Source organism: Hippocampus bargibanti, linkage group LG02 (assembly GCF_051943395.1).
Source record: "Hippocampus bargibanti isolate YZ-2025 linkage group LG02, ASM5194339v1, whole genome shotgun sequence".
Lineage (NCBI taxonomy): Eukaryota > Metazoa > Chordata > Actinopteri > Syngnathiformes > Syngnathidae > Hippocampus > Hippocampus bargibanti.
In genome coordinates, this window is record NC_142735.1 from 9,172,501 (window position 1) to 9,191,521 (window position 19,021).

The 19,021-nt window shown below is 41.1% G+C and overlaps 1 protein-coding gene across 1 annotated transcript in view; it reads right to left on the minus strand.

Moving 5' to 3' along the window:
• dock2 (dedicator of cytokinesis 2) overlaps window positions 1–18,206 on the minus strand; it is a 105,419-nt gene extending 87,213 nt beyond the window's left edge. Inside the window, exons 1-17 of the mRNA XM_088987437.1 lie at window positions 18,058–18,206; window positions 17,187–17,270; window positions 15,598–15,638; window positions 15,405–15,460; window positions 14,394–14,490; window positions 14,134–14,282; window positions 13,291–13,426; window positions 12,802–12,959; window positions 11,547–11,628; window positions 11,257–11,389; window positions 10,619–10,694; window positions 10,397–10,473; window positions 8,389–8,639; window positions 6,321–6,419; window positions 6,132–6,204; window positions 5,413–5,516; window positions 3,174–3,375 (exon numbers count right to left, since the gene is read on the minus strand). Coding sequence (XP_088843563.1) covers window positions 3,174–3,375; window positions 5,413–5,516; window positions 6,132–6,204; window positions 6,321–6,419; window positions 8,389–8,639; window positions 10,397–10,473; window positions 10,619–10,694; window positions 11,257–11,389; window positions 11,547–11,628; window positions 12,802–12,959; window positions 13,291–13,426; window positions 14,134–14,282; window positions 14,394–14,490; window positions 15,405–15,460; window positions 15,598–15,638; window positions 17,187–17,270; window positions 18,058–18,100 — 1,861 coding nt within the window. The 5' untranslated portion in view covers window positions 18,101–18,206. The remainder of the gene's footprint in view (window positions 1–3,173; window positions 3,376–5,412; window positions 5,517–6,131; window positions 6,205–6,320; window positions 6,420–8,388; window positions 8,640–10,396; window positions 10,474–10,618; window positions 10,695–11,256; window positions 11,390–11,546; window positions 11,629–12,801; window positions 12,960–13,290; window positions 13,427–14,133; window positions 14,283–14,393; window positions 14,491–15,404; window positions 15,461–15,597; window positions 15,639–17,186; window positions 17,271–18,057) is intronic.
• Window positions 18,207–19,021: the final 815 nt, after the last annotated feature.

A 19,021-nucleotide genomic window follows, 5' to 3' on the forward strand; every position in this document is an offset into this window, starting at 1 on the left:
GTATGATGATTTAAACCTGAGTGCCATCTCACCTCTAAAATCACGCACGTAATTGTGACTACAAAGTACGTACCAATTCATTTAGAATTACCCAAGGTGTTTTACACAACAAAGACAATGAAAGGCACTTACAAACACAACAACTAGCGGCATTCAGAAACAAAGCAAATGAAACAATAGTAGCTTCCCAAAAATAGTCAAAATGTTATTCTTTCACATTTGCAATTTGATGACTTTCCCTTAAGTGAGCCTATACATGGTATCATTTTTAGTTACATATTTATTCTGAATTGATGTCTCAGAGTGAGCTAGAATGAGTCATGAGAATTGACTGCTGTTCCACCACATTAGCACATGCTGGTCGATTAATGGTTTACTGTACGCGGAATCTCAAACACTTTTGCGCATGGCAAATTTCTGTGCAATTGGAGGATATCTCGCGAAAAACTCCTGGCTCCTGTTGTTTGGAAATTTGACATATTGAGCTTCACATCTGGTGAGTGACCTTACACCCCCCTGGAGATATGTTGGGTGATTGATTGCATGTGTGTGTATGTGCATGTGTGTGTGTGTGTGTGTGTGTGTGTGTGTGTGTGTGTGTGTGTGTGTGTGTGTGTGTGTGTGTGTGTGTGTGTGTGTGTGTGTGTGTGTGTGTGTGTGCGTGTGTGTGCACGCGTGTGTGATCCTACAAAAATAGCTGAGGTGGAGATGATTGAAACAAAGGTTAATGTTCATTATGGTGATGGACTTGCTTCCATGGGAACATATGCTGCTTGGCACCTGTGTCAGATTTACTGAATTGTATGGCGTGCATTTGGATTGTGCCTATACAGTACAGTTCCAGATGTTTGCTGAACTTCATACAGTGTGGCTGCCGGCCAGAATGCAAAGTGACAATACTAATTGTGTTGTTGTAATAATAATAATAATAATAATAATAATAATAATAATAATAATAATAATAATAATAACTGACTGATTTATTTCCTGTATATGATACATGTCTATATTAAGCGCTTTGTTGTAGTTTAGCAAGGTTGCGACAGTGAGAGGGGAACAGAGTGCAGTTGTCGATAGTGAGATTCAAGTTGGAGGGAGTTTGGGTGAGGGACCAACGACCAACCACTGTATTAGCAGTTGAGATATAGTCCCAGTTAAAAGTGATGATATATATATATATATATATATATATATATATATATATATATATATATATATATATATATATATATATATATATATATATCCCTACTGTCCAGACATGGCGGTGCAAGACACTGCTATGATAGGTCCCTGCTCTCAGGTTGGGGGGAGCAGAGGACTATTCCCGGCAGCTCCTCTGGTAGCTTCTATTGTCCTGGTTGACGACTGGCCTGATTGCCCAATTGGCCCTGGTATCACCTCATCATCATGACTAATCCTATGTTGCCTAAACAGTCTATTGTACGAACAATCCAAACTGAACCTCACCCCACCATTACGGTTAAAGGACAACCGACGTCTCTGGACAAGTTGTGTCCATAATTTGTAAAATGGCTTCAAATGACTTCTACTGAGCGTATTTTACAAAGTTTCCACCGCATATAGCTATATTTTACGTTTTAAAACTGAATATTCAGGAAGTCTTGTTTTTAAGTTGGTGACGAGTCGATACGTGACGTCACTGAAGGAACGCCCCTGACCGAAAAAAAGACACATTGTAGCAGTCCTTCTATCACGTCAATGTATTTTGCTGTACTTGTTTGGTCTGAAAACCTCGTGTAGCACTAAAACGCCGCCAGAAGAGGGCGACCAAGCTCCATGGAAGGAGGGCTGACTAATTCCCTACACGGCTTTGTCGCCATTTTCTGCCACATTTCCCACCCATGATGCATCAAAATGACACGGAATAAATTCTTTAATCGATTGCAAACATGTATGCTTTCTTCTTCAGAACTATTTGAATCACATTCATAACTGGATGTGAAACAAGAAAGCATATTCTCCGAATCTGAAGCCATTGTTTTGAATCTCCAGCAATGCAAGACGTCTTGGTGTGACGTCACGAACTGGGGGCGGGACTTTCTGAAAATGCCCAATTAGCAGCTCAATTTTTTGCAGATTTTGGACACTTTAAGTCATTTTTATTAGTGTTTTGCATTTGAATAAAAATATCATACTGTGTGTTTTGGGTATTTTAGATGATATAAAACGTTTTTCTGATGTCAGTTAGGAAACAAAAAAGTGACGTTGGTTGTCCTTTAAGGGAAGGATGTTGCTGTTTCTATTTTCTTTCGCTAAGATTTTAACCTCATTGTCGTCAAATGAGTGGTGCTAGCTTTTCGGTGCATATGTACTGCCGATTGAGGCCCACTAGTATTATCCCTGCAAACAAACAGACGTATTGTCTTGGTAGCTTTTAATTTCAGTTGCGATACTTTGGACAGACAGGGGCTTTGGAGATGGGTTGAAAATTGCTCATGTTGTCATGGTTCACCCCAGGTTTTTTGATGATGGTAATATGGATATGTGGTTGGTATATAACGGACGTGGAAAAGTCAGTTGGTGAGATGGATTTGAAGTTTTTGAATGATATGATGCGCTTTTCCTTGGGAAGGGCTGTAGAGAGATGGAGGTCCAGAGTGATAGTCAGGTGATCGGAAATGTTGAGGTTTCTGCAGACAGTCACATTGTTCTCTTTAACTTTGCCTAGGTTTAACTATACAGTATACTCATACAATCATGCATGCAGACAAAAAAAAATAAATAAAAAATAAATGAATGTTCTGCTCATTGATGAATTCGTAAAATACCTTGCATAGCGCAATTATAATACGTAATTATAATTCGACGAATTAGATAAAGTCCTTCAACTAAATAGCTGTGTGTGTTTTGTGTGTGTGTGTATGTTTAATGAACCTGTTATCCATGGCAAATAAAACTCCCTTGTGTCCAAATCAAAATGTCGATGAAAGGCACCAAACAATCACGCAGGCGCACACACACACACACACACACACACACACACACACACACACACACACACACACACACACACACACACACACACACACACGCGCACACACACACACACACACACACACACACACACACACACGCACGCACGCACACACACACACACACACACACACACACACGCACACGCACACACACACGCACACGCACACACTTACCATTCTGGGTAAGCTTAGTGGAGCAGACCAGGGTGGAAATGGTGAAGCCGTCTCTGGAGCTGACAGAAAGGCCCCCACTGCCACCACTTACATGACTTGTGCTGCGGCTCAGCACCGCCCCCTTGTGGAGATCCCCATAGTGGTGGCGGGTGGAGGGCAAGGACAAGTAGCAGTTCACATCCTCCATGCGCTTGCTGTCACCCTACGACACAAATTTGCATGAGTCATAATTTTATTTGATAATTAAAACCTACAAAATAAATCACTTTTTTTGTCTATATGTGCCCTGCAATTGGTTTGCCACCAGTTGAGGGTGAACCGCCCATACTGGCGTAAGAGAGATGGGCTAAGCATCTACACAACCGCAATCATCGTGAGGATAGTGTTTCAGGTAATGGATGGATTTTCACCTTTGGGCAGCATGGTGAACTAGTGATGAGCACACCTGCCTCACAGATCTGAGGTCTGGGATTTTGAATCTCAACTTCCTGTGTTTAGTTTATCTTATCTCATTTTCCGTAGCGCTTATTCCTCATTAGGGTCGCGGGGGTTGCTGGAGCCAATCTCAGCTGTCTTTGGGCACGAGGCGGGGGACACCCTGAATTGGTTGCCAGCCAATCGCAGGGCACACAAAGACATACAACAGTCACTCTCACACTCACACCTAGGGACAATTTGGAGTGGTCAATCTGCCTGCCATGCATGTTTTTGGAGTGTGGGAGGAAACCGGAGGACCCGGAGAAAACCCACGCGGGTCCGGGGAGAACATGCAAACTCCACACAGGGAGGCCGGACCGGGACGCGAACCGGCGACCTCTGTACTGTGGAGCCGGTGTGCTAACCACTCGGCTAACGGGCCGCCCGTGTTTAGTTTATGTATCACAAAAATATGGCATTCGAATAAGAGTGTTTCGATGTTTTTATGTCCACTGTATGTGTTCAGCGAATGGCTAGTGACCAACTCTGAGAGGCTCCAAACCACCCGCATCCCTAATGAATGTAAAAACTAATGAATGGTAGGATTTTCCAATTTATTTGCACGTTCTCCAATACTTTAAGATTAGTTCCAAAAGTTAGATGGCCCTTATGGTGTGACATAAGTGGTAAAAGAATGGAACCTACTTTATTAGTGGGGGTGGGCAGGGAAAAAGCTTGATGTGGAATAGAGATTGAGAGCAGTGCTTGGTTGACAGGACATTATTGAGCAACAAAGCGTATAAGGAGACCATTGGTCACAGAGTAAATCAAGTGTAATTAATCTTCACTGCAATTCACATTTAATCAATAAGTGGAATCACTCTTAACAGCGCTCATTAACCAGGAAATCTATTTACTGTAGCTTCTCTCAGCCTGTATGGGTGGCCCAAATGTCATTTTCAAATGCATTGTACCCTCACTTATTTTACGAGATTACAAGTTCGTGTAAAATGCGAACTTTTTTTCTCCTCAGGACACTTTTTTGATTGAGGTGAAACGGTTACAGTATAATTTGAAGATTTTATGAAAATTCAACTTCTAAGCTCATGTTGAATGCACATGCCAATACCATGTCATGCAAATGTAAGACAGCTACTTGAACATTCGCACTGATGGATAATTCCAAGTCTTCTGAACCTGTCTTTGGAATTCATGCAAGCATCCGGTGAACAAGTAAACACCAAAGAAAGAAGGACGTAATCGCAGTTCTAGCCCTTAACTGTGCCCATGATAGGTGAGTCAAAGGACACCTGGTCACTGTTATTGGGACAATTGTATAGAACATTTGTTATGGTTTGGCTAATGATTGCATCACATCATTCATTCATTTCCCGGAACGATTTTTCCCCACTGTGATCGACGGGGATGCTGGAGCCTATCCTCTGGCAGGAGGCAGGGGACACCCTGAACTGGGTTACAGCCATTGCCGGGCATGCAGAAACAAACATTTTCGCTCACACTGACACGTAGGGACAATTTTGAGTGTTAAGTTAGCCTGCTATGCATGTCTTTGGAATGGGGGAGGAAACAGGAGGACCTAGAGGAAACCCACGCAGGCCTAGGGAAAACATGCAAACCCCACATAGGAAGGCCGGACGGAGCTGGTACCTCTGCACTGTGAAGTAAACGTGCTAAACACTAGATGAAGAATTCTCTGTGCATCAAGTATGAGCTACTTTTAATAGAGTGGAAGAAGAGTCAGTTACTTCTGTTTGACTTCCCTCATTTTAAAGCCGTTCATGAAAGCTTTTCAAATTCTCACCTTTAACACTACAAGGTCATGAGATCCATCCTTTAGAACTGTCCCGTCGTTCTTCATCAGACGAACAAAGGCCATGGCAAACTTCTTCTCGCTCTTGTCCTTGGCTATAGCACCACATAGAGGAGAGGCATGGCAAGAGATCTCATCTCTCATTTCTCATCTCATTTTCCGTACCGCTTATTCCTCATTAGGGTCGCGGGGGTTGCTGGAGCCTATCTCAGCTGTCTTCGGGCACGAGGCGGGGGACACCCTGAATTGGTTGCCAGCCAATCGCAGGGCACACAAAGACGTACAACAGTCACTCTCACACTCACACCTAGGGACAATTTGGAGTGGTCAATCTGCCTGCCATGCATGTTTTTGGAGTGTGGGAGGAAACCGGAGGACCCGGAGAAAACCCACGCGGGTCCGGGGAGAACATGCAAACTCCACACAGGGAGGCCGGACCGGGACGCGAACCGGCGACCTCTGCACTGTGAAGCCGGTGTGCTAACCACTCGACTACCGGGCCGCCCCCCATGGCAAGAGATCCCATCAGGGAAATAAAGTAGGAAGAGGGAAAGCTTTGTGTATAATCAAGCACATGTGTAATGACACTTGGGGTCATGTTGCAAATTGCTTCCAATACTTTTGTCGTTTTCCATGTCATATGATGCTCTGGGGAAGAGAAAGAAGGTGCAGGGGGATGTGTTCTGTAAGCAAATCAGAGCCACACTTACACTCTTGAGAGGAGCGGTGTCTGAACATGAAGCGAAGGTGGATCCTGTGCATTTCCTCCAGAGGGACGGCCACCTGGAGGACAATAAAGTACATCCATCTTGTTGTGCTTGTACTTTTGATGACAAACCTTTGGGAACGGCAAGTGGAAGTAGATAATGCTGCTAGTGCAACAAAAATACACACTTCACCTTAAATGTTTCCATCCAGCGGGGCTGTTTGACTTGGTAGTAGATGACTGATCTGTATTCACTGATCGCCTTATCCCCTGCTCCAAGACAGATGGAATTCTAAAAATGAAGAGCGGAACACGAGCGTGATACGTAAATGACTGATATCAAAGTCTACAGGGATATATTTCACTTATTCTCAGAAAATGTTTTTAACCATAACCTAACGTAACCTAAATCCCCGGTATTTTAATTCGTTTTTCCTAAGTGAAATGAATGGAAATGCAAAAACCTGTTCCAGTTAAAAAAAACTGTTAAAAAATATATTTTTAACAAGCAATATTAAAACATACAGTCATACCATAAATGAAACGCAGAAACCGAGGAAGCATTTCTGTCTTGTGATAAAATGAAGATTGTGCCGTTCCTTCTCCTGCTCCTTAACCACCAAGGGGCAGTATGAAACAACATGTAGAATACACAAACACTGTCTCAATTAAGCTGCAGTTCTTCGGAGCATATAAATAACATGCCTGTGATCACTACTCTCTCTGCATGTGAGGATGCAAGGTTTGTCTTCAAATGAGTTATTCAAAGGTTGATTCCTACAATATCACGAAGGCTTTATAAGCTCAACTGTGGTGACTAGTATGACATTTGCTATTGTATGTTAGCATTAGGCTCCACCTTTGTAAAACAAATTTGGGTGGGTAGGCTTCTTCTACTTTTCCTTTGGGCTTTCCCTTCAGGGTTCGCCACAGCGAATCTGTGTCCTCCGTCTTCAGAGGTTTGATTAACATTTGTGTTGGCCAAGCTTTTACGTCAGATGCCCTTCCTGACACAACCCTCTGTATCTATTCGGGCTTGGGACCGGCACAATAAGACACTGGCTTGTGTCCCCAACCATCCATCCATCCATTATCCGTACCGCTTATTCCTCATTAGAGTCGCGAGGGGTGCTGGAGCCTATCCCAGCCCGACTTCGGGCACGAGGCGGGGGACACCCTAACTTGGTTGCCAGTCAATCGCAGGGCACACAAAGACAAACAACAGTCACTCTTACCCTCACACCTAGGGACAATTTGGAGTGTTCAATCTTCCTGCCATGCATGTTTTTGGAATGTGGTAGAAAACCTGGAGTACCCGGAGAAAACCCATGCGGGCCCGAGAAGAACATGCAAACCCATGTAGGCTAAATACAAAAACAATGTAAATTGTGCATTTTTTGTGAAGTTCACTGGCGCCATCTAGCGATGATATGACGAAAGCTTTCTCGTGTCTAATATTTGCTCGCAAAACAAGACAAAAAATGTCCAAGTGATGGATCATAAATTTAAAAAATGGACAAATTGAAAAGATACCACTATATTTAATATGCATGTGTGGATGTGTGCCGCTTGCTCGGAAATCAGGTGAATAAACCACAATGGCATTTACATTAAGTTTGAGTGACTACTGACGATACTTAGGAGGTATGGCCCAATATTGTAATTGCTTGTGGTTTTTTTATGCATATAGTATTTTTCAAAGGGTGAGGATTAAGTTTCCAGAAAAATCCCTGAAAAAAAAAAAACATTATATGCTAATAACAAAGATATTACAGCCACTTTTTCGCCTGTGCAGACTTTTTTTCTCCCAATACTTTTTGGGTTTTGTTTTTTTGTTTGTTTGTTCAGTTTTCCACGTATGAAAATGTCAGTGTTTTCTAAGACCTTTTAAGGGGACAAAAAAAAAAAAAAAACAGCGCCATTGCATGACAATGGTCGTAAATTTTCTTTGCTTTTTGTGAACAGCATGGTAATTATGTTCCACAAATAGTGGGGATTCAGTGTACTTTATTGTATCTTTTTGAATACAGTTCTTGTATTGAATTGCATCAAGCCACATAATTTCAGTGGGAAAGGATAGCAAATTGATCATTTGAATGTGTTTATTTAACGAAGGCTGTATGCCTTGCAAAGCAACCCTCTGAAAATTAAATGTCAAACAAAATTGTGCATAATCATCTTAAGGTAATTGTATTTATTTTGTCATTGAATTAGATGGCTGTTGAGGGTGTCATTTTCCCATCAGGCCTTCTGCTGCTCACCTGTACGACCTTGCCCTTCTCATCACACACGCACATGATGACTTCCACGTTTTTTTGTGTCGTCTTGTTGTATTTGTCAAAGTCACCCCCCTGCAGGGTGAGGTAAATGTCGTTGCGCACGTCTCCCGGCATGATAATCTCGGGGAAACCCAGCTTTCGCGCAACCGCCGTGCTGCGATCCACCAGGTGAGGGTATTCTTTGCGAATCTGGAGGATGTCGCCAACCAAAGCCTTCATGGTCACCCAGAGTCCTGAAAAGACAACATTTTAAACATGTGATTTTTCTACATGCGTGGTTGAAGAAAAAACAACTGAAAAGCCTCATTTTAACACAAGAAAAATATTTTAGAACATTTAAACAAGAATTGTTTGTTGTCCTTAGTCACAATTTCATACAGCCTCCCAGTGCTGCCATGTTCTGGATTCATTCATTCATTCGACGGACCGCTTTATCCTCACTAGGGTCCTGGGAGGGTCATGGAGCCTATTCCAGTGGTCTTTGGATACGAGACGGGGGACACCCTGAATTGGTTGCCAGCCAATCGCAGGCCACACAGAGAGTGAAGTCGACATGCTAACTACTCGACAACCGGAACGCGTTTATTGATGATATCGGATATAATACAGTGATACATCAGCTTACAAACTTAATTGGTTCCCAGAAAGTGTGTGCAAGGTGAAATGTTCGTCTGCCAAACATTTATTTCCCATAAGAAACCATGAAAAATGAGAATAATCCCTTCCCAGGTCCCCATCAAACATCATTTTCTATTAAATAAGCCTTAAAACTACAGTAAATATACCTTATTTTATGTATCTTAAAAGGAGATTTGTTTTCTTTATCTGTACTTTCCTGTTCTTGATGAGAATCTGAATCAGATTTGAAAATATTACACTCATATATCAAAGCATAAATTCAATGAACACACAATAAGTGGGTTATGTCACGTGGGAGTTTTTAATAGTAATAATAATCCATTTGATTTCTAAGCGCCTTTCAAAACTCTCAAGGTCACTTTACAGTCACAGGATCAGGTTTTCTGTGGGTGAGCAGTGACAGCCACACGCGCCAGCGTTCACTCAACCCGGATTTTACAGCATATAGACAAATTGCAATGAGTTTAATTTAATTATCCAAGTCCATTTTCATCTACGTTTTGTGGACAAAGCTTCTTATGGCCTCTGAAATCAGAAGAAAAAACATGATGATGACGTCTGAATTTGAATATTTGTAAATCTGATTTATGAAATACAGTTAGGAGGCAATGCACTATGGTCGGAGACGGTCAGAGAATTGTATAGAATTACACATGGTATGAGCAGTATTTTGTATTAACATTGAAAGTGAAACAAAAACATGAAAAATACTGCTCTAGTCAAATGATGCAAAGAAATAAAGCTGGGTAAGACTTACTGCTCACCGTTGTAGTGGAACCTCTCAAATCCCTTTCTTTATTCTGTGTGGGATTAACACTTGTTCTCATTCGCGTGGTCCTGAGCTGGTCCTACCCTACCCCACTTTAAAATCTCTGCGATATTTGGTGGATGTCATTAAACCTACACGCCCTTTGTTGGGGATTTTTCATGTGTCTTCCGAATGATAATTAATAATTCATAATGATAAATGATAAAAATGATAGAATGATAAAAAAAATCATGTGAGCACCCATATCAGTGTATGTCCGAAGCAAAAGGTTTGTCAGCAAGGAAGAAAAAGAAATATAGATAATCAAAGGCTTCAGGTGCGTCTTTCATATCAAGGGGGTGTTCAGGGCTTTAAGGTTGCCAGCAAACACAATTGTTCTAACTATGAGGTACCAAAGGGGAAATGCATGGGGAAAAATAAAAAAAGTGGTATTCTGAAATTATTGCTGAAAGGGCCGTATACTGTCCTGTCGTCACTTGCAGAGCAGTTAGAAAAGAACAAATGACGCCTTTTTTTCATTGCATTTCACGCGGATGGCATCAGTGCTCACAAAAGACAGAAAGTACCAGGAGACAACCTCACCTTGGCCGCCACTGTCAGCCCTGGACGTGGTCACTTTGTTCAGAGAGGTGTGGAGAAAGTCGTTCTCGGCTACAAGGCTGCGCACATAGACAGAGATAGTCATACAAAGCATGAATACATTAGCGCTCAATCGAAAAGTGTCAGAGGTCTTACGGCACACGAAATCACATCTGATTTTCTCAAACATCTGAATATTTACGAAAAGCAAGGATGGACACATACGGGAAGAAAGGGATGAAAAACTGCTTTTCCTCATCGCACTCAACCTTTCCTTTGATGATGTCACTGATGTCCATCACTGTGAAACAAAAGTTTAAAGGTCTATGGTGACATAACATGACTAACTTTGGCCAAAAGACACTTTGAATTTGTTGCCCAGTAAGTGGCAGGATTAAAGTTGAAAACAATTTATACTGGGACAATGCATGCATTTTGTTTTGCTTTATTTTCTCATCATTGTAGCTGGTGTGTTTAAAATTCTTGCTGACTTCGAGCAAACAGAGTGGTAGACCCTGGGCTGGTCACCGCCTCTTATTGCAGCACACAGGTGTCAAACTCAAGGCCGAGATTATGTGCGCCTGCATCTTGTTCCTCGTTCACTGCAACTTCGATGGTTGCCGGTTAAGTGGGCAGAAAATGCAATATTTTTATAAATGTATGAAAAAAACAATTAATTGGTTGTTTTTCTCTGAGGGTTGCTGAAGCAGTTCAATTGCCTATCCATTAAATTCATTGGATACATTTTAATTGCGATATGGTTGTCCTGAAATACAAAACCGATCACAGAATGAATTGAGCATATCTGTTTTTATTGAATAGATTTAAAAAGAGAGAAGAGAAGTGAAACTTTTGTCTTCTACCTGCCACTCCAAAGGGACGTCTGAGACCCTGAGTGCACTTCTTGCTGCTCTCCTTCAGATCCATCCTGCCAACTCGGACTATCTGACAGATGAGGTAAATCTTCTCCCTGCTCAGGTCCTTATTCCCTAAATCCTGACAGGAAAACACACACAGTTTGAGGGCACAGACCAATTAAAGTAACAGAAAGTGGAAGAATATACAAAAAGCCAGATGAAAGGTAATATGTGGGCAATTTCAGGGAAAAGGAGGAAAAGTCGGAGCATCCAAAGGAGCACCATTATCCCCTTACCGTGAAGACAACTTTCAGGTTGTTGAGCATGTCAATTTCTTTCGGGAAGCCTTTACTGCCCCACCGAATCAGATAGTTCTCACTGCAGAAGAGAGCACACTGAATAATTAAGCACACGGAAAAGAAGCCAATCAGAAACCAAGTGTTTTGTTCAAGATTGCTCCAAATGAGTTAGAAAATTTGTTGACATTTTAAGATGATTGATTATACAAGATCTCAAGGAATTTGAATATTGTGGAAAAGTAAATTTATTTTACAAGTACTGTTAAAAAAACTGAATCATAGACATTTACTTTTTGAATAGGACTACTAATTAACTGCAATATGCCAATTCATATAGATGCACTCACAGCACTCTAGACGCTGTACAGTATCATCTCACTTTCAGTAATGAGCAAGTGTGTCCAAACTTTTGGCGTGGAATAAAGGCGCAAAAAGAAATTAATTCATTTAAATGTTTATCATTTTGAGTTTTTAAAGTATACCAGATAATGTCATGGACCAAAAACAGGATCTGCATCTCTATTTTTTTCCAGGATTGATAACTCAAGATTGATGAAAGTGTAATGGTCCAACTTTCACACTAGGGTGACACACGTCTACACAATCATGTTGCTTGCTCTTGCATGTATCATGGAATGCAGAGGGGCTAGAAAAGTAGTTGGGATGCATAGGGATCCTATCGTTTTGTATTAAAGTGCGTGGAGTTGGAAAGTTGAGAAGTCAAAGTAACCAAAACAACAGCAACAACTCTCAGACTCATCAACCTAGATGCATGATTTTTTTATTAGTCCACTCTATTTAGTTGTAATGATGTTGCACGCCATCTGGCATATACACAGCAAATTGCAGATCAGGTACTGCAGATAAAATATTTAGAACTGGACACACGGTGACATAAACAGCTGCCACAAGTTTCTTGGTAAACAGATTTGAAGACATGAAGAAGAATATGAAAGTGTGTGCATCCATGTCTGGAGACTGAGGCAGAGCTTGCCAGCATGACAGTGAATGACAGGATTTAGCATCAGCACTGTCAAGCAACCTCCACGTACGCAGCATTGTAATTTGTTCATGAAGGGCATGATTTGGTGTACGGATGGAGTCGATTTGTGTGTGTGTGTGTGTGTGTGTGTGTGTGTGTGTGTGTGTGTGTGTGTGTGTGTGTGTGTGTGTGTGTGTGTGTGTGTGTGTGTGTGTGCGTGTGTGTGTGCGTGTGCGTGTGCGCACGTGCGTAACTGTGTCACAGTGATACCTGATGATTGATTGTTGGGTCGGGTCATATAGAGACATGAAGAGTTCTGAATCCTCTCCCACGCGACACACAAAGTTCCTGACAAAGACATAGAGGCTGTGTGTGGGAGAGGACTGGATGCGTGCTGAGAAACCGCTGCGTTCTGTCTGAATGTTGGACTGCAAAGTAAAACATTTTAAAGTTAGCCTGGTGGCATTTTCACCTTCACCAAGAGCAGTTTTTGACATAGGTGGGAAAGTTCCCCACATAAAAACAGAAGAGTTAATCCTATACGGGGAAAGAATTGCTGCTGAGATGTAAAGCAGTCCGAACGGACTTAAATTTAAAACCATTCCATTTATATCAAAATGAATAATTAGCACTCCAGACATGATTAGCAAGTAAAATGCACTTAGACACATTTTCATGAATTTTAATTTGAACATGCCTTTGTTCAAGACAGAATGAATTTCAAAGAATCGGAATGGTCCTCTCTCAACCTTCCCTTACCTGTTCCTCTTTAATGCGTTCATTGATTTTAGCAGAGGCTTCCTCGTGCGCTCGGAAGAGGCTAATGACACTGGCCTGCTCTGGGTCCAAAATATTCCCATCAGCATCTCGAACCACCTGATCCAACTCCAAAATCCTGCAGCAGTCCAAGGTAGAAAATATGGAATTATGAAGGAATACATTCTTGCAGATTTTTCTTATTGTGGGAAATGTTAGAATAGCTTCATGCTATACAATATACTCACACCTAAACAGGTAGTGCATTGAAAAGCAAAAAGAGTAAAAGCATTGTAAAAAAAAGAAATCCGACCTCCAATCAAAAATGATTCGAAATCTTCTTTTTGAAGGTACAAGCAAGAAAAGGCAATGCTCATTTGCACATTTAATCCACTGGGATATTCGTGTATTTCACACAAGCAAAGGCAACTCAATGGGCTTTGAGTGAAATAGACCTTGTCGATGCTCAGTCTGGCTGTTGACCAGTTTCTTATCTTTTTGCTTAATTCCGAGCAAATTACAGGGATGGCTGATGAACCACTTATTGACCTTTTTTTACGCTACCTGCATGGAGCTGACTATCTTTCTCTTTGCATGCTTGTGTCCACTGTTGTGTCCACATTGAGAACATAGTTTCAGTTCCAGACTGTCCATGTATCTTCTCAAACATTTTGAAATGGTGCATTTTCATCTCGAGCATTGTCCGAATCAAGCAGGAAGATGCGTATATTTGATATAGCTCTTGAAGGGGATACCAGAAGATGTGGAGGTATAGGTAATGAATACTTCAAACTCCGCTTCTTCTAGATGGCATGCATTGTTTTGGGTGAACTTGTTTCAACCTACTTGTTTCCATAATCAATCTTCGAGATGACCTTCTGCTTGAGTTCCTTGAATTCATCAGTGGGCAGTGTTCCAGAGAGAAGCTGGGAACGCCACTCCATCAGTTCCCACATAAGCCTCTGCACCTGCCTCACTCGCGCCTCCTTGTTGGCCTGCGCAAGTCAACAAATAGCTTTAGCACAACTTTTTTCAACTTTATTTTTTCTAATTTACACCATTAGTGTGTGTGCGTGCGCGTGGCATGCGTGTGTGTTTATATATACCACATAGAGCTGCTTCCATATGCTGCCCCACTCTCTCAGCGTCATGGTCACCTCCTTCACTAGAGGCAACTCTGCAGACAGCACAATCTCCTCATCTCTGTGTGGGAGTACACTGAAGTATAACGACCAGTATATTTTATATGTCTGCAGTAAATTTATGTGTCAAACCTTTACTGAGCAAAGAACCACAATGTCACTTCAGAATATTCTTTATTGGCAAAGTATGTAAAGTATGTAAAAACACAAGGAATTTGTCTCCACTAGTATACGCTGCACTAGTATCATCATAAAAAAGACATGACAAATAAGTACAGAGGACACTAATAAAAGCTAATGTAATCTAATCTAATTCCTTAATGTAAGTAGTACAGGGGGCATTCACTTTTTTCCACATTCCTACAAGTGTCTGATCAAAATAGCAATCAAAGTGGAATTGTTTGCTTCCTATGACATTGCTATGAAAGCAAAATAATAATGGTGGATAAAGTGTTTTAGAATTGCAACTCTTTGAATATAGACACAGGAAATGTATAGTAAAGTAAGACTTTAGTTTGCTGACGAAGCTTCTTGGATAAGAAGTGATACGTCCGACACCTTCAAAGAAGTACAGATGATTGCTGAAGATACCTTTTCATCGATGGACCATTCCTGTACGACTGAGAGCTTACACAGACGTAAAGCTTCAATGTAAAACAAAATGTATAAGCAAAGAAAAGTATGGATGGACGAATGGAGACAATAAAGAGGATATCTCTGATCTCCCAAAAACACCACTTTTTTGTCATACTTCTGGTTCAAAAGTGTGTGGTCCCATGTGGATACCCAGTAGCAATAATGAAAAATTGTTGAGCCCCCTAGCATTTAAGTTGCACATTCCTGACACAGTCAAAACAATAGAAGTCCAGTAGTATTTGTGGCTGCCTCCAGTGCAAACAGAGCATATCAATTCTCAGTCCCAAAATAGTACCACCAACTAGCAACAACAATGTTTATTATTCAACATTCACTTACCCTCTATGTGCAACAATGACCTCCTTTAGGTGTATAAAACTGGCAGGAAACACACCCTGGAGTGCAAAATGGGAGGGCAGTCAAAAGTTTAAAAATGATTTTTTGTCAACGCAGAACTAGAGCATAAGAACGCTGTAATATCAACATATCATTATAGCTTTCATAACACGAGAACCAGTACAACAATAGTTACCTGATGGGCTTTGTTCTTGGCCAGGTAGCCTTTGTACCAACCTATATGAATACATTTAAAAGATAAAAGAAACACACACACACACACACACACACACACACACACACACACACACACACACACACACACACACACACACACACACACACGCACGCACACACACACGCACATATTTTGTGGCGTTTGTTTGAATACATAAGGGACAACCCTGATATTTTATTTCTGTGGCTGGCAAGTCACATTGAAGGAATTACTTCTCTGTATCAATGTGATTTTGCATGATATACCGCACCAATTTATTGAGGTAGCCTAACCAAAACCTCAAGTGCACAGACCTTTGCCAGTCACAATACTGAAACATTTCATGAGACATATGCATGTAATGTGTCTGGACGTGCGCACATCTTAGAGGCAAAAAACACACGCTTTTGAGTGGTAATCGTCCCGTACCGTGGGTTATCAGAATAGAAAAAGCACACACAGAGATCTACAGTAGTCTTTTATAGAATTCCTGCTGGTAAACACCCCTTTCAGAAAAAAAACGGCTATAGTTACAAGCGTTTTGAAATGAGAATTGGACTGAGGGTTGAATGCACGTCTTTGCAAACAACAGTGATGTCATTAACTCATTCACTGCCAGACGTGCAAAAATGTGTCCACTCCAGTGCCAGGGTTTTTGTCATTGTCACTCGAATTCCAGGATCGACAGATTATTGAGTTTTACGACTACTTCGACAGTCAGTGCAGTGTTACAAACCTTAGACTGTCTTCTTTCATCAGAAAAAAATAGTTAATTCCTAAATTATATGGGTCTGGAGTTATATGAGCTTGAAATGAGGGTGGCTGTCCAAACTACAACACAATACATTCATATTGGTATACATGGAGCTTGAACAACAGCTGAAGCCGAAACAAAGCGCTAATATGAAAAGGTACATTTCTTGGAGAAGAACAAAACATTGCCAGAGGCCATGGCCAGCGCACTAAATTCAGCAGACATTTAAACAGCTTCTTCCCCCAAGCCATTAACTCTTTGAACAGTAGCCCAAATGGAAATGTATAGTGCCTCTTTGCAATTTTTTTGATGATGATACTAGTGTAGCGTGTTCGATCGGAAAAAAAATCCTTGTGTTTTCTACATACTTGACAATAAAGATGATTCTGATTCTGATTTATTGGCACCCAAGCAGAAAAAAAACAAAACCCGAACAAATTCGAGAATGGCGCTCTGTCATATTTTCAATTCCCAAATAAATTGGTGAATGGCAGTGAATGAGTTAAGATGCATGCGCATATTTTTACAGCATTGGAAAATATTAAGAATGTGTTAGAAATCGATGTGGCCCCCGAGCCAAAAGGTTTGCCCACCCCTGGCCGAGAACGCTCTCTGCGATTGACCGGCGTCCAGTCACCCAAAGGCAGCTGGGTTGGTTTAAGCAGACCTGGCATGACAGCAAACCTGATGCCTGTGTAATTATTTTCCATGTTATTTGGCATCCGATATTTTAAACTGTATTGTAAAAAGAAAATGTGATCAGTGTACGATCTGATAAAACCCTTCACAACTACATAAAAACAAAAAAATGTACCATCACAGATCTGCTGGATGTAGACTGCATCTCCAACCTCCAGAGAAAGTTGATTTTCTCCATTGCCAGCAAAGTTCCACTTGGCTGAAAAAGGAAAAAAATGTAAAGCACTCAAAGGATTGCACGAGGACAGAAACTTGCAGAGATTGTGCATGGGTGAACACGAAGCGCTTGCACAGTTTGTAAAGTAGATCCTTGAGATGAAAAGTCAAAAGCTCAGCTCAAGTATAGTATTGCATTTGCATTCAGCCTTTAGTTGATTGTGAGGGAAGTTGAATCATGGAAAATGTTTTGGCCAAAAAGGGTTACATAAAGCCATCTGTTGCAAAGGACGCATTGACCTTTGCGCGAGTCCTATTAAAATTGGAAGATTTCATGGCAGTCTCTGATAGATGAGGTTTTAATGGGTTTACACAGTTGTTACTGACTGTTGATATTCTCCTTACAAATCAAACAGAATGCAGCAATTAAACTTGCTTCCTTCTTGTACTTCCTGATTCTGTGAGCATGACCGTGAATGCTGGCGAAAGAGATATTGACCTCGAATACAGCAAAAATGATTATAGTCTGTATAGAAGGAACAATAAAAAGTCACTCAAATGTTTGTTTTTTTCTGAAAAAGGAGAGAACCTTTGCACTGAGTCAATTGCTCCAGCATTTCTTCAACTATGCATTCATGCAATCAGTCACAATTATTTTGCAGTGCTCTGTGATCGTTCAACCAGAAACACTGACACCTATTCACATCGTCTTTAGCAATAATCCGGTGGTTCCTTTGTCTTCTTCATAGTCTTTGCATCTCACTTAAGAAGATACCCATTCTAGTAATAATCATGCCTTCAAGCGCACATACGGCCGCAAATTGACTCACCTACACCATATTGCTCCATGGTGGTTGCTGTCCAAGGAGCCATATTATTGGTGTTACTCACTTTGCTCACTTTTGGATATTTTTTTTACGTGCCTGTTCAGTGTTTAACTTTTTTTTAAGTCAAACTGAAAGTCGTCAGCCCTCCTCTTCTCTTTGCCTCTTCCTCTTTTCTCATCTCTTCCTGCCTTCAGGCCCTTAAGAGGAAGTGGTTACAAAAAGGTGCAGTCCTACCGAGTTTGGCATTTGCATTATTTCCAACATGATCATTTTAGATTGATAAACCTGTCTGATAGATTTTGCAAAAATAAGGCTCAAAGTCGTTCACAATAATGAAAATCATAATTCAGTAGTGTCTACAGAATAGGATCTGTGCTCCCTTTTTCGGTGCGATGTGATTTTGCGAATTATAGTCATGAGCGTGAATGACTTTCTTCCTATGAGTGTCGTGTTTGCACCTCTTCTCTTTAGGCATCATCCGCAAAGCTTGAAGTGAAGTGTTTCAAGTCCAAACTGACAGAACATATTGTGATCCGTGTGCTTGAATGGCAGCCTTGGCTAACCCCACTTTCTCCTCATCTGCACTTCTTCAGCGAGGCAGCCTGTTTTTAATGTTACGTTCAAACAAAATGCACGGTTATTTTTTTCGGTTACAAACATGTTACAAAAATGGAGTGTTTCCTTTGGGTCTGTAACTGACCAATGGCCTTTACCGATACTGGCTGAACTGAGTCACAAGCTTGGAAATGAAATAAAATAAACTCAAAACTTAAGTTACCTTTCCATGCGAAATGAGATAAGAATAGTTCAAGGGCCCTCTCTCTACAATACAATAGAGACCACCTTTTAATACAAATTGTGCTTGATGATAATAGCTCACCATAGAAGTGTTGTGGTGACAAACCCATCATAGTCATACATCTTCACAACAATATTGAAGGTAATATCGGCTTTTGGACACATAACC